The 14,570-nt window shown below is 33.9% G+C and overlaps 2 protein-coding genes across 2 annotated transcripts; both read left to right on the forward strand.

Moving 5' to 3' along the window:
• The first annotated feature begins 4,217 nt into the window (after window positions 1-4,217).
• Window positions 4,218-7,712, forward strand: LOC132055399 (gibberellin 20-oxidase-like protein). Its single transcript, XM_059447200.1, has 3 exons — window positions 4,218-5,126; window positions 5,966-6,335; window positions 7,322-7,712. Exons 1-3 carry the CDS (start codon window positions 4,591-4,593, stop codon window positions 7,544-7,546), a joined length of 1,131 nt encoding a protein of 376 aa, XP_059303183.1. The 5' UTR covers window positions 4,218-4,590; the 3' UTR covers window positions 7,547-7,712.
• Window positions 7,713-9,050: 1,338 nt separating this feature from the next.
• LOC132055400 (protein SAWADEE HOMEODOMAIN HOMOLOG 1) lies at window positions 9,051-14,403 on the forward strand. Its single transcript, XM_059447201.1, has 9 exons — window positions 9,051-9,209; window positions 9,413-9,498; window positions 9,591-9,636; window positions 9,733-9,943; window positions 10,760-10,832; window positions 12,601-12,652; window positions 13,412-13,555; window positions 13,702-13,821; window positions 13,907-14,403. The coding sequence occupies exons 1-9, from the start codon at window positions 9,156-9,158 to the stop codon at window positions 13,967-13,969; spliced, it is 849 nt and encodes a 282-aa protein (XP_059303184.1). The 5' UTR covers window positions 9,051-9,155; the 3' UTR covers window positions 13,970-14,403.
• Window positions 14,404-14,570: the final 167 nt, after the last annotated feature.

Raw genomic sequence — 14,570 nt, forward strand, 5'->3', positions numbered from 1 at the left:
ACCCGAAGTTTCAAAATAGTTATATATATATATATATATATATGGATCGGCCTTTGTGAGCCAAACCAACGTTAGTAATGAGCAATTACTCAATTTACGTGAAACTAAAGAGAGGAACTTATTCATCCAATAGTTGATCAACATATAAAAGATAATAATATCATATCATATATAATAACAAATAAGTGTAAAAAAGATTATGCAAAACTCGAATCAAACTAATGAACTATATAGTAGGAAGAGAAGATGTCTTTAATTTCTAGGTTGTTGTACCGTATTAATATTTTGATGATTCTCCATTCATGATTGCCGCACAATAAATGTGAATCTCTGACTTGCATACAATTACAATACATTAAAGAGATACTATATAAATATGCGCATACATACGTGAAGAACTTTACTAAAGAATTTCACCATACCTTTTTTTATTAACCTTATTTTAAGCAAAAAATTATTGTATGAGTTTTCGTTGGTTGTTGATAATATTTATTCCATTGGTGACATGAATCGCCATCTTTTACACGTAATATTCCATACTCAACCTAGAACAATGCGACAAACAGAAAAAATTAAAGCATAATCTTAGAAAAGTTATCTGATATAATAGGCAGAGTGTTTGCTCAAAAGTTAATTTCATCATGAAGAACACTACCACCGTCCTGTACACAAAAAAACACTCCTCTGCTTGGTCTACACCAAATCCTCCATTAAATTCATAGTCCCCTCCTGGGCCAGTAACCTGCCAGAGCTTGTTCAAGTTAGCCATGGAAGGGCCATCCACATCAATGACTTTAATGGAGAAATTTTTGAAACTTCTGTGCGTGACTTTAATGATTTTTTTATAACTGTGCGTGTGTGTTTCTATATAAACGTGCATATGTGTGTTTGTGATGAGTTAGTGATGGAAATGGGGGGTATAGCAGTTTCAAGAAATCCTAAATATATTTTCCTATCAAAACACAACTGCCCCACTAAATAAGCAATCGGTTTCCACTCTTGTCATTTAATTATGTTAATGCAATTAATTTAGTTCTTCTCTTTCTTCAAATCGTCCACATGGCGACGTGGGACTACATCGTGTGTATATGGAGTAGTTGTGACTTGTGTATCATATGCTATCCTAATATTTTTAAAATTTACTTTTTGATTTAAATAGTTAATAAAAAATCTGATAACTTCCCCTAAACGTGCCTTGAATAATAGTAGCTTGGTTTTAGGACTCCATTTACATAAATGGGCCAGTTGTTTCAACTTTCAACCGTATATATACATATATATTCTTAAAAATTAAATATTTAATTATCTTACTTCAATTCAAATTTTAAAAATAGTAACTAATTATTAACTGCTTAACTAATTCTTGTCCTAAAGCTAACACATGGCATTCTCCTATGCCGCCACATGTCGCAATTCTAGTGCAAACTATCCTCTTTTTAATAATAGATAGATTAATACAAAAAACCTTTGATTCAAATGGTAACTAAATACGGCTTTGACCGTGATCCATTCAAATTTAAGAATCTTCTTAATTAATTCATTCACTTTATTTAGGTATAGGCCTATGACTATGGGTGTAGGAATTATAGAAACATAACATCTACCTTTCATGATTCTAGTTACCTCCCTACATATAGCCTTTTGATATTACGCAGCCCTCCGGAATTTTTGTTATCTAGACTCATCGTGTTTATGAAGTATTGAGAAGAAAGCATAGAAGTTAAAACGGAAAATGATAAACAGAAAGACAAAGTCATCTACCCAAAATTTTTAAATTCCAATTGCCATTATTTCCCTTTAATTTGTTACGGATAAAATGCTAGCTTATTAGCAGTAATTTAGCAAATTTCTTTTTATTTTGCCTTAAACTTAAATGGGCTACACTTTTCGTTCTAATTATTTGAATTTGTATTGGACTTGGAATGAGCCAAATTTTGAAGAATATATATATATATGTATATATTTTAAATACGTATGTATCGATCGGTTTGGTTCGATTTTGGTTTGGGTTTTTTTGGTTTAACACCAAACCAAACCAAATGTTATCGGTGTTTTAAAATTTAAAACCAAATCAAGTGAAACCAAGCTGGTTTTCGATTTATTAAATCGATTTATCGGTTCGGATCGGTTTTTCGGTCTCATTTGAATACCCCCAACAAAGATGATTTTAGCTGTTCAATTGGAATCATCAAAGTTTTAGCAAATCGATCGCTATTACAAAGCAAATCTTAACTAATTAAAGATGCTAGACTAAATGTCCATATCCACATAAATCGTGATTTCTTTATTACAATAACACGGTCCAAGCAAAATAGATAACTATATGAATTTTCATTAGTTCTTTTTAATTTTTTTTGTCTTATTTTCTTTTTATTCCGTTTTAAAAAACTTTTTTGAAATGAGATTTCAAATATGATAAACATATTTTGTGTCATTTAATAATTTTATATACTGTGGCTCGATACCAACTTTTAACCCATTTTCATGGTGCGGGCAATCGAAGCGAACTCTTAACCCGATGATAATTAAGACATAAACAATTAAATGAAGCAACGAAATAAAATAAATAAGTAAGTCTCACGATATATATATAGTAGAACATGAATAATAATAATAATTTGATGAGTAATACAAAGCATCTAGGAAATAATACAATGGAATAATAATCTATATATGTCTCCGATATAATAGGACATAATGATAAGAAGTCTTTGGCCATAGGAAATTCTGAGATAATGTTTATGAAATACGAACTCGCATTCATAAAGGAATTATACAAAACAACTTAGGCATCATCACCGATTTAAGCATAGCTAACACAATTCCGATAATAAAGCAGATAAAGTGTACAAACCAACAAGTATAAATCCGATGTAATCGAATTCTTGGCCCAATTAATGGTAAAATGTATCAAGTCCGAATCCAACATCACCATAATACCAAAACATCTCAAAATCAAGGACACCTAGTTTTTGACCTCCCGTAAGTCATTTTAATCACTGGGTGGTAATGCGTGAATCTAATAGCCTTAAATGATTTTTACAAAAAATTTGGATCAATATTTCTTCCTTTTAAACCAAGAAAAGGTTTTTCATGCATCATGTTTTATTTAGAAAATAATAAATAATTTTCAAGATATTTGGTTGAATTATTTTAAAAAGAGGAAGACAGAAAGAAGAGGAATTCTCGTTTAATCATTTAGAATTATTTTGTTTAACATTTTCTTTTTATTTTCACCTCTAAAATTTGTATAATTTAAATAGTTTAAGTAATTAATTAGCTGATTTTTACAAAAATAAGTATGATCGCCCTTTAATGATTTAATTAGAATAGTTAATTAAATAATAATTATTGAAAAAAACTGAGCCCTTTTCATATATACTTTCCCTTTTTCTTGATTTGTTGCCTTTTACTTCGTCATTTCTCAACCAAACCAGTTCCCAAACACCCCCAAATGCTCTCTATCAGATTCCAAACCACCCAAGAGTGAAATCCAAATAAAACAACGCAAATCAAACGGCGAGAATCCCGTGGTGCTAGTGAGTTTCTTGTTGTGGTGGATTATTGAGCTGCTCCAGCTCATGTTGGAGGTCGTTTCAAGTGGTTTGACGTAAGATTTAACTTCTCGTTCATGTATTTAAGCTTGTAGGAGTTATGGCTAGCTCGTATAATTGAAAACCCATAAGATAAAGGTTAGAAATCGTAGTTTTGTTGATATACACACACGTATAGAAATCAGTTTTTCGGTCTCATTTGAATACCCCCAGCAAAAATGATTTTAGCTGTTCAATTGGAATCATCAAAGTCCAATTTTAGCAAATCCTTCTGATTGCTATTACAAAGCAAATCTTAATTACCATACAGAAAGATGCTAGACTAAATGTCCATATTCATGAGTTAACAGCATCAACTGAATTTCTTTATTACAATAACTACCTCGGTCCAAGCAAAATAGCAAATTGGGATCGACTATATGAATTTTCATTATTACCCTCTGCTTCAATTTTTTTGTCTTATTTTCTTTTTAGTCCGTTTTAAAAAAGACTTTTTCCTTTTTTGACAACTTTTGAATTTTAACTTTATACATGATATGTTTAAGATCATAAAAATAAAAATAAAAATTTGATATACATTTAATATATCTTTAATTTAAGAGCACTACGTTCAAAAGACTTTTTCAGTTTCTTAAATTTCGTGAATTGAAACGGAGTAAGTACTGTCGTAAAATTGTAAGTATGATAGACTCATAAAAAGCCACAGCCAACACAAGGCACTAAAATAACCCAATCGATCAAATCTGTTTAACAGTCCATGTCAGGCTGGCAATTATATACAGTGATGAATTCAATTCAAAAAGAAGAAAAGTAGCAAAAGTTAGTAGTACTTAGCAAGGAAGAAGAGAAACCATCATACCTGTAAAGCAGAGCTAATATATGAAAAAAGCAGAGCATATTAAAAGTGAAAAGACATGCCGATTCTCCAATTGTATGCAACTTTCCAAACATTCCCATCATTACTGCTTCCTCTTCTTTTTTCCCCTCTTTTATAATCCTCCCACTCTTTTCGCCAAGGCTGTTTAGATAACAAAAAATGTCAGTTTCACCGGATGCAATGCCGGAAAATTCCATCATCGATTTCCGTGCACCGCCTCCATCTCCGATCGCCTCAGGACGGCGATCCTGCGTTAGGAACGACGAAGTCCTAACGGAATTTCTTCAAAATTCACTCAGAGTACCAGACCTCGTACTTCCTGATCGCGTTTTTCCAAGGCAAAAATCCACTCTCAATCCAGCCAAACTCGATTTTCAGTCATTAGCATCGTTAAATAATGATTCGGTTTCGAAGATTATGGATTCGGTTGCGAAGATTGGGTGCTTTGAGGTGGTTAATTATGGAATTACAGGGGATTTGATCAAGTCAGTTTTGTCTGTTGGGGAGGGTATTTTTGGGATTTCAAATGAAGGAAAAGCGAAATTGATAAGGTCGTGTGAGAAGCCATATGGATTTGAGGAGTTACATGGAGAGGAGGAAAGAGAGATGAGTGAAGAGTTTGTTTGGTATAGAGGAGATCAAAATTTTAACAAGGAAATGGAGGGAATTTGGCCTCTTGGATTTTCGAATTTCAGGTAACTGAATTTATCGTGTTTGTTATTTAGTTAGTCCTTTGTAGTAAGATTGATTTAGATGCAAAAATGAAAATTTGAATGTCATTTGAGCGGAAATGCTAGTCAATTCTAGGAACCAATCAACCATTTAGATTTGAGCACCTAGGGTTGTGTTTTGTTGCTCGAATGCTCTAGAAAGTACGTTCGCAATTGTGTTGAATTCTTAAAAATAAATATTTTTAAATTATCTGAACGACATGACTCATACCCCAAAGCACGGAAAATAAAAGACACATGCCTGCATGCTGCCAACATCTAGCTTGAATTTTCTAATGAACCACATGTTTTGTATAACGTGATGTTAAAGAGATGTATACAATATTCACAATAAATGGTTTTATAAAAGATGTGCTATGTAGGAGTATATTCCAAGGACAGTTTTTAATCACACTCATTGTTGAAATCTAGTGATATAAATGTTTAAATTTCATATATAAGTTTGTGTCGATGGTGTAATTGTGCAAGTAAACAAGCATTCACGATTAATTAATTACTTGACTTGAACATATATTGATGATATGTGAAAACAGGACCTATTAGTTGATTATTACTTGCTGCAAATTACAGCAAATTCAACCTTTTTGTTTATTAAATTGTTTATAGTATGTACATATATATTTACAAACTAAAATCATTAGTACGTATCACGTGCTATTTTTTTTCCTTTCATTATTCTTGCTCTTCATAATTCGCATGCGTGCTAATGATGACTTTCAACGTGAGATAATCTAATCATATTAGCTGATAATTCACCTTGTCGTGACGTACGTACTAATAAAATTATTCAATTTTAATGACAGTGAAAAGATGGCAATTTTTTTGGTTGACATGGAAGACATAGCTGGGAAAATCCTACAATTCCTACAGCAGAACACGGCTAAAAAGTTAATTCATGAAAATGATGAGATGCATGAGCAAGGGGATTTGCCAGCAACCTCCATATGTTATCTACATAAGCATAAGGGAAGTATAAAAGGAGATGAAGAGTACATGAACACCTTAAAATACGATGTGATTAGAATGTTGATAAGAGGATCTGAGTTTCCTCATGCTTTGTGTTTGCATGTTAGCAATGGATGCTCAGAGTTTCATGTTTATTCCAAGAAAGGTTGGGTGTCTTTTCAGCCTGAAAAAGATTCCCTTATAGTCACCATTGGAGATCTCTTACAGGTAATTACGTCCTTAACGTGCTTCCATAATTGACAGAGTGATCTTGGTGTCATGACCTACTGAAAATATTAATGTGCATTCTTCTAACTTTTGGTATCAAAGAGTAAATTGGCAGAGTGGCTTTGTTGTCATGATCTACTGAGATTTTATCCTTTGTCATTCCGAAAAAAAAGAATAAATATCAAAATTTAATAAAGATTAAATACAAAATTAGTCGGAGGCTGTCTATGTTGCTCTGATTTACTACACATGGATGGCAAGAAGCAACAACATATTTTAAGGGAAGAGTGTTAATAGCAATTTTGTAGTCCAATAGATACAAACCGTAATTAGGGAAATGATAGATGTATTTAGAAACACAAAAAGAGGTAGGAAATGTAGTACTTGGCACTCTTCCTAGAAGGTGGTTAAGGTTATAGATGTTCTCTTAGGTGTAATGGTTTTTTTTGTTGCTGGTATGGTAATAATCCACAGTTTATTGCAAAAAAAACATAGAGTCAGAGGCTTTATTTTGTTAGTCATATGGGAGTTATTTGCATTTCGTATGGTCTTTTGAACATACTTTAAATTTTGTCCCGTTAGTTAGGTAGGACATAATTTTGTTTTTTAAATAAAATTTCTTTTAACAAATTTAGTTCACTTGAGTAACTGTATAATTTTAAATTGTGACCTCATGACAAGACTCTCTGAAAATGTCCCATAATGGTTCATTATTACGGCCATCATATGTTTTAAGTTATAGACCCTACAAGCTGCACATCCCATTCACATTCCACAACCTTTTGCGTTTAAATATCTTTCTTTACATTTTTCAAGAACATCTAAGGGAGAAGGCCCCCCTAATTAACCCCTTTGTTATACCATCATGTTAGATAAAATAGAAAAGTAATGGCAACAATCTTTCTTGGATGTGGAATATTCTATGATTTGTGACTTGTTTTCTTTTTGAAATTCCATTTTTTTTTAATCTATTGAATTTGTTTTAGACATGGAGTGGTGGACAACACAAGCATGTGATAGGAAGGCCTGTTTTTCAAGGTCAAATAGAGGACTGCGTTTCCATGGCTTTACTAATTTCTCCTTCTAAGGTCACCAAAGACTCGACTAAGCACGCAAAGGAGAAGACCCTTTCAATTGGGCAACAAATCGTTATTGCTATAGCATTTACGCTTATTTACAATTTCTTTATTTATATCTATAAGAAGTTTTGAAGATTTTATCTAGTGTCTGATACAAGCATATACATTGGTTGTGAAATCATATTGGAGTCGTCGATTTCAGTTTGCTTTTTGATTTATTTTTGTATAATTTCTTTTGTAAAATTGTACATGGTTTCGGATATGTTAAGTCAAATAGATGACTTTAAGCTTTTGATCATGCTATTGGTTTCATTTAAAATTTCTCTCAATTTTTTCTGGCTTGGGGTAGTGCAAAGATTAAAAAAGATGAGATGTTAAATTATATTCAACCATATGGTGACCAAACACCATCCACAAGCAGACCACAACCGATGTGGGATAATCAACGCCCCCTGCTACACCCCAGGCGTAGAGGACAATATAAGATGTGGACCCACATCCTAAATAATGAACCGAATAAGTACGACTCTAATACCACAAAAAAAGTGAATGCCTAACTCAACCCAAAAGCTGGGCTTTTAAGGGGAGAATTAACCTAATTCATATAAAGAGACCAAACACTGGGAGAATCAACACTGTCAGAAGTGGTGGCTTGGCTTGGATAAAAAATGGTGTCAGCCGTGACCTACAAAGTCCTCAAGCGGGGACAATTATTGTGAACCAACTTTTGAATTGAGCTCTCATGTTTAGCCTTAATATCTCGCTCTCATTCATGCAATTTGACTTTCCAATTAAATTCCTCTCAATTTCTTTTCAAGGATGGGTATATCAGCTTTAGAATTACTAATAAACTATTTGCCTTTCATAGAGTTTGCAATATTTTCTTTTTTCCATTTCCGATGTTTTAAATATTCAAGTATCGGAAGAAGATTTCATTCAATATATTCTTTTTGCATGAGGTAATTGTTACTAGTCGTTTACACTAATTTGATATCGTAAAACATATTAAAGAGCAGGGAGTTCTTACAATACTTAGTTTCTACGGAGTAATTTTTTTGAAAATCTTATCATACAAAATCCCATGTTACAAAAATTTAAAATAAATGAGATAAAACATAATGTTTCAGAGGACAATGAAGGTTTGCTGTTTACTCCCTAGGACTATAATGACACATACTGACCCAATTTAAGCGAAGAGATTCAGAATATGCTTGGCAAAATATCTAATGTTAATATGGGTTTGAATATAGATTCTTCAATATCTTTAAATAAAATATATATTTTTAAAAATTAAGATAGGTCAGCATAATTAATTGTTTAAAATATTTAAAAATTTGAGAGGAGTGCAATAATTGTTTTAATTTAATTTCTCAAATAATAATATCTTCGGCTAAAATAAAAAGGAGTTATTTTTATTACTCCTTAAGTTATGTGATTTAATGTAAATATATTGAATATGTATTTGTTACCCAATATAGCGAAGGCAATCCAGTTCAGTTTCGTTTGGTACTTGAGTATTTGACTCGCTCCAATTGTCGTCATAACATGTACACGTGGCAACTATCTACTGGATGAACACGTACAACAGACACTAACCTCGACTCAGAGGATCCAACTCTTTCCCAATTGAAGCACTTACAAGTCATAACTCTGCTTCACTATCAGGCAGACAGCAGCACAAAATCCCATAAAAACACACACACACACAGAGTCACTCTCTTGTGTTTGGGAAACAGGAAAAATGGCTGACTTCATGGAAACAGATGAAGAATTACCGGATTTCACCTTAGCTGAGGTTAATTCACGTTTTACTGTCAATTTCTACTTTCAGATAACTTATTTTCGGATTGTTACAGCCCTGCATGTCATTTTTTAGAATCTAATTGTGTTCCTTTTTTGGTTTGCTACATTTTTACTCAGAAGAAAGTTCCCTTAACATTTACTAACAAAAATCAATAATGACCAAATTTACTGAGGATTTTCAGTGTCTTTCAACAGGCTATGGAAATGACCACTTTGTTTAAAGGATTAAAAAAAAAACCAATCAGTCAAGAGCTCTGTCAAGAACTTGCAACCAAATTTAGGTAAGTCTAAATTTCGGACTTTGACTAATTGAATTAATTTTCTACTTTTCTTATATGTTTTTTTTTTTTTTTTGTTAATTTTTAATTTGCAGTTGTTCACCTTACCGTACTGGAAAATCTTCAATAAAATGGGAACAGGTTTATCTCTGAACTTTCTCAATATTTTCCCTTTTTAAGGTATTTTTGGTATATGGACCCTCTTACAAATTCTGTTATGTTTTTACTATGTGAAAGGTGCAAACTTGGTTTCTGAATAGGCAGATAAAGAGAGCAGCTAAAGCCAATTCTGGACTTGTTGATGAGAAAGAACCTGATGTTCCTCGATCTCGACGAGGAAGACCAAAATCTAAAAAGACGAGTTCTCTAGTGTTTTCGAGAAATTACAACACTGGTGGTTACACAAGACTCCCAGATTGTGCATTTGACATGCCTCAGAGGCCCAAAGGTTACTAATTTCCCATTGACTTGTGTTAGTCCAATGAATTGAGACTGCTTATTGGAGTTATGGTTAATCATGGTCCACATGTTTGATTTTTGTCGTCACTTAGTGGATTATAGTTTACTCTATTTTTATCAATGTATGAAAAACAGGAAACTACTTTTGAGTTCCTCAACTATAGATAATTATGCAAAAAAGAAAAATCAAAGATGAAGAAAGTTCTTTATGTAACTTGCACACGATCACCAGTTTTTTGTGTAGATGAGCTAGTTAAACTGTTTTAACCTGCCATTCAGTTGAACTTTTCTCTGCTTATGAGGTTAACAAAAAGTTTCATTCAAATGTGACTACATAAATACTTTACTAATGCCTAAAGTAGGACTAAAACATTAGGCCCCGGCAACATAGAGCTCCTTACGCTTGAGTATCCCTTTCACGAACTGTTGAAATTTTGTTTCTAATACTCGTTACCGACTTTACTCTCATTTGATTGCTTTTGTTCCCAAGATACACCAGTTTTATTCAGTTGCAAGCATCTTGGTGAAACTCAGAGAAAATTTACATAATGGCTATCCTCTGGTTAAGACATTTTTCTTGATTTTGTCTGTTTTCTGTTTGCTTTCTACTTGTCATGGTTAAACATAGAGATTACTCGTTTACAGTGTCCTATTCTGCTATGCATGAGCACAACGTCATAAGAAAAAAATGATGTATTGTATAAGTGATTAACATACTCAGATATTTTAAATAAAGTGCCTTGAATGTTGTAATTACTTGGTTGCTGTTACTCTCGGGCTCAGTCCAATGTGCATTCTATTGTAGTTTCTGCGGCAGAGATGGCCAAAGAACTCTCGGGGTTGGCTTTTGAAGCTCAGTCAGCAAAGGATTTAGCTTGGTGAGTATTTAACATAGCTGTAGCCTTTTCTACACAACAAATGGTGCTGCATTTCACTGAGAGACCACATGTTTAAGACCTAATCCTTCTGTTAGATCTTGTAGTCTTGTAGTTTCTGATTTTGAATTAATAGTATTGATCTTCAGTTCTGTTACAAAATTTGGAAAGTATCGCTGCTAGTCCTAGATAGCTCTTTAGCTTGGGAAAAACAAACTGTTAATGAATGACTTAGTTTGCAGTATCTTACATACTTTACTGACCTGCATCTAAAAAAAAAGGTTTACTCAATAAAAGTTTCAGCTTGACCACTCTGTAACATCAGATCTACTGTGGTTGATTTGTGCTGGTGAAAGCAACTTATGAATATCTGAGTTCAGCAGCTTGGATTGTGGAGTTTAAAATAGTAAAGAAGTATGAAGGCATTCTGGGGACATTACAATGATAGGAAGCATAAGAAGCTACTAATAAGTGAAAAACTATCACCTGCTTGAGGCTGGACTAGTGTCGTCCATGAGATTACCTAGAGATGATAACTGACATTTGTCATCGTAGTAATTGGATGCCAAAACGAATTATTAGTACTGATCCATCATGTTCTCTCAACTTCTACCATGAATTGTCGAAGCCAATGAACATACCATACTGTAGAGGCAAGTTTTTCATACCTCAGATTGGTCGAGGGAAAAAGCTGGCAATATTCAGTGGTTAAATGGTTCAGGCATTAACAGGATGAGTTGGTGCTAGGTCTTAGCAACTTGATGCTCTGAGCATAGAATTCCACTGAAAGTTAATATGAATGTCATATAGTTCAACGGAATCCTGTGTAATAAAACTCCTTTTTCTTTAGTAATACTAGATTCTGATATCCAATACTTCTCTAAGCAAAAAAAACTGGCTTAAGTTTCTTATCTGCTTTCTAAAAATTATTTTCATGCAAAAATTTTTGTTCTTTGATCGAAAGTATGTTGCAGAAATTTGTTTATTTGCTGAAGTATTTACAGAAATACTATCCCGTATCCATCTATGTATGGATTTGATAAATTCTCTCTTTGGCTTTTGACTTGTGATAGAATCTATTGAAAACTTGTACTTCTTAGGCTTTATGTTAATTGTGAAGATACTAGCTCATCCTCAAAGAACTATGCTGCAGATCAAGAATTATATACTGAGATGTTATTAAGACAGATCTCTCCGTTGCTAAAGCCATGAAGCACTTCAAAGAAGTGTGCATTGCTCTCATTGGTGAAGCAGGCAACTTCAAAGAAGCGTGCGCTTCAGACATTGAGGAGCAAAGTGTTCCTTTCTCAATACTCTTCAATGCCTTTTCCGTTGTCTTCTTTCTGTTCTTTTGTTTGCGACAGCTCTTCTTTGACTATTTCTGTTTCTCTGCTTCTCTTGATTTGCTTCTTTCTTGATTTCGTTTGTTCAAATTGACTTTTGCTTCTCCTTATCTGCGAACCCTTTCTGCTGCTAGTTCTGCTTTCAGACTTCTTTTCTGCTAAAATCATTTGCTGTCAACTATTCCTTTTCTCCGTTTCTCTTCTTTTTTCTATCTCGTTCTTATTCTCCAATTCTCAGACTATGGACTGACTTTTAAGAAGAAAAAGAATGACTCTCGCAACTAAGCCTAGTACTGGTGAAGTCCTTAAGTAATCAAATATGAAATTAATCTGCGTAGTGTATTATACTCTGTCAGGTTCTTACTGCAGCGGTAAAATTGATTTAGACCCTGCCTGACCAAGGAGCTTTCTCTCTCTGGATTTTGCAGGTTTGATGTGGGCTCATTTCTCAACTTCAGAGTTCTTCGCACAGGCGAGCTTGTAAGATCTTTGTTTCTCTGTGATCCTTTTTCTGGTTTTCCTATTTGCCTAGGTGCATTTGACATTTTGAACTTAAATATGTCCTTTGGTTCTTGTTTACCTAGAAGTTATAGTATGTAAAAAAATGGATCTTGTTTACCTCCTTAGAGGGGAGGATTGTTATACCACCCATCTCACTAACCACCGATGAGGGACTTTTTTCATTCTTCAAATGGACTGGACATCTGGTGCGTGGGCAATTTAATTTAACATCGGGCGAGACCGATACCATATAAAAAAAAGCTAGCTTATGAGGGGAGGATTGCCCAAGTTCATATAAGGAGACCACCCATCTCATCAACCACCGATGAGAGACTTTTTTCATTCTTCAACATAGTAGTCTAGTGATCATGGTGTATGTGAGAGATTTAAGATTTCTCTCCACCACTGTTAAGAAGGGAACGCCTTAGATTGCCATGGACCAGAGTGAAGTAGCAATGGTTCTAGTTTTTGGAATTCCTAGTCAACAGATTAGAACCGGTAATCCTCCGCTAGGTTTTATATGATAGAGATGCATGTATAACTGAATTTGAAACGTAGATGATGGACTCATTTGTCACTCAACATACATTTTAAAGTCGAAATGCATTTACTTAAACAATATTTGTAGTGATATGGGATCCATATTAAGGCGCAACAATTAGTCCTATCAACTGAATTTTAGGCCGGACAAAGATTTGTTGCCTACATATTGAATATATGAAGTATTTTGTTATGCAGGAAGTTAAGGTAAGATTTGCTGGCTTTGGTAATGAAGAAGATGAATGGGTGAATGTTAAAAAGGGAGTGCGTGAACGTTCTGTTCCCTTACAGCCCTCAGAGTGTGACAGGCTGAACGTTGGAGATCCCATTATGTGCTTCAGGGTATCATTTCATTTCTCCAACTTCCATCAAGAATAATAACTCAATTTTTCACAAAGCACCATAGAAATCATGAAAGTTCATCTTTGTAATGTTAAGCTCCAAGTATTGCTATGTCCATTTTGAAATGTTATGTTTTGAATTCACAGGAAGATGAATATCTCGCGGTATATGGGGATGCGATGCTTGTGGATATCCAAAAGGAATTGCATGATAATACAACATGCACATGCATCTTTGTCGTCCGCTACGACTTAGATAAAGCTGAGGTAAATCATTGTACATGGCACGTAGTGGTAGTAATTCGATGTCAATAGTAATAATCTTATTTTCATTGCCATTGTTCTAATGCAGGAGAAAGTTACACTTGACAAAATATGTTGCAGACCAACCTTCAGCAATAGTGAAGTACACTAAGTCGTGCTAGTGAGCTTTGGATACCAGTTAAACAAAAAAAGAAGAAGCTGGGAATAGGAGGCCAAGTGTTCAAAACTCTACTAGTACTACAACAACAACATACCCAGTGTAATTCCACAAGTGGGTCTAGGGAGGATAAGATGCATGCAGACCTTACCTCTATCTTTGGGATAGAGAGGTTGTTTCCGATAGACCCTCGGCTCAAAAAAACAATAACTCTGCTAGTAGTTACCTAAATTATGTGTATAATGCAAGTTTCATGGAAGCAATCGTAAATAACTGTGACTCAACCGGGGATTCCGATTGGATTTCTTAATGGTTGGTAGAGTCTTGAACAGTGTATTTTTAGAAACAGAGAGCCTCCGGAGCGTAATTATGCAGAAATTTTGGATATTAGAGCAATGTAATATTTAGCATTCGTTTGCTTGTTCTAATTTTCTGCCCATTGTTTTGATCTTGCCTCTTTGCTGATTACAGGTGGAGTGGTTATTTGACCACAATCAGAACTGACCAGCTACCTAGTAGTAATCTTAGCATACGCCAACGATGAGTTTAAACGGTACTCAGAAAATAAATGGCTTAGATATTTAAAAATGATCGA

This window comes from Lycium ferocissimum, chromosome 5, assembly GCF_029784015.1.
Source record: "Lycium ferocissimum isolate CSIRO_LF1 chromosome 5, AGI_CSIRO_Lferr_CH_V1, whole genome shotgun sequence".
Taxonomy (NCBI): domain Eukaryota; kingdom Viridiplantae; phylum Streptophyta; class Magnoliopsida; order Solanales; family Solanaceae; genus Lycium; species Lycium ferocissimum.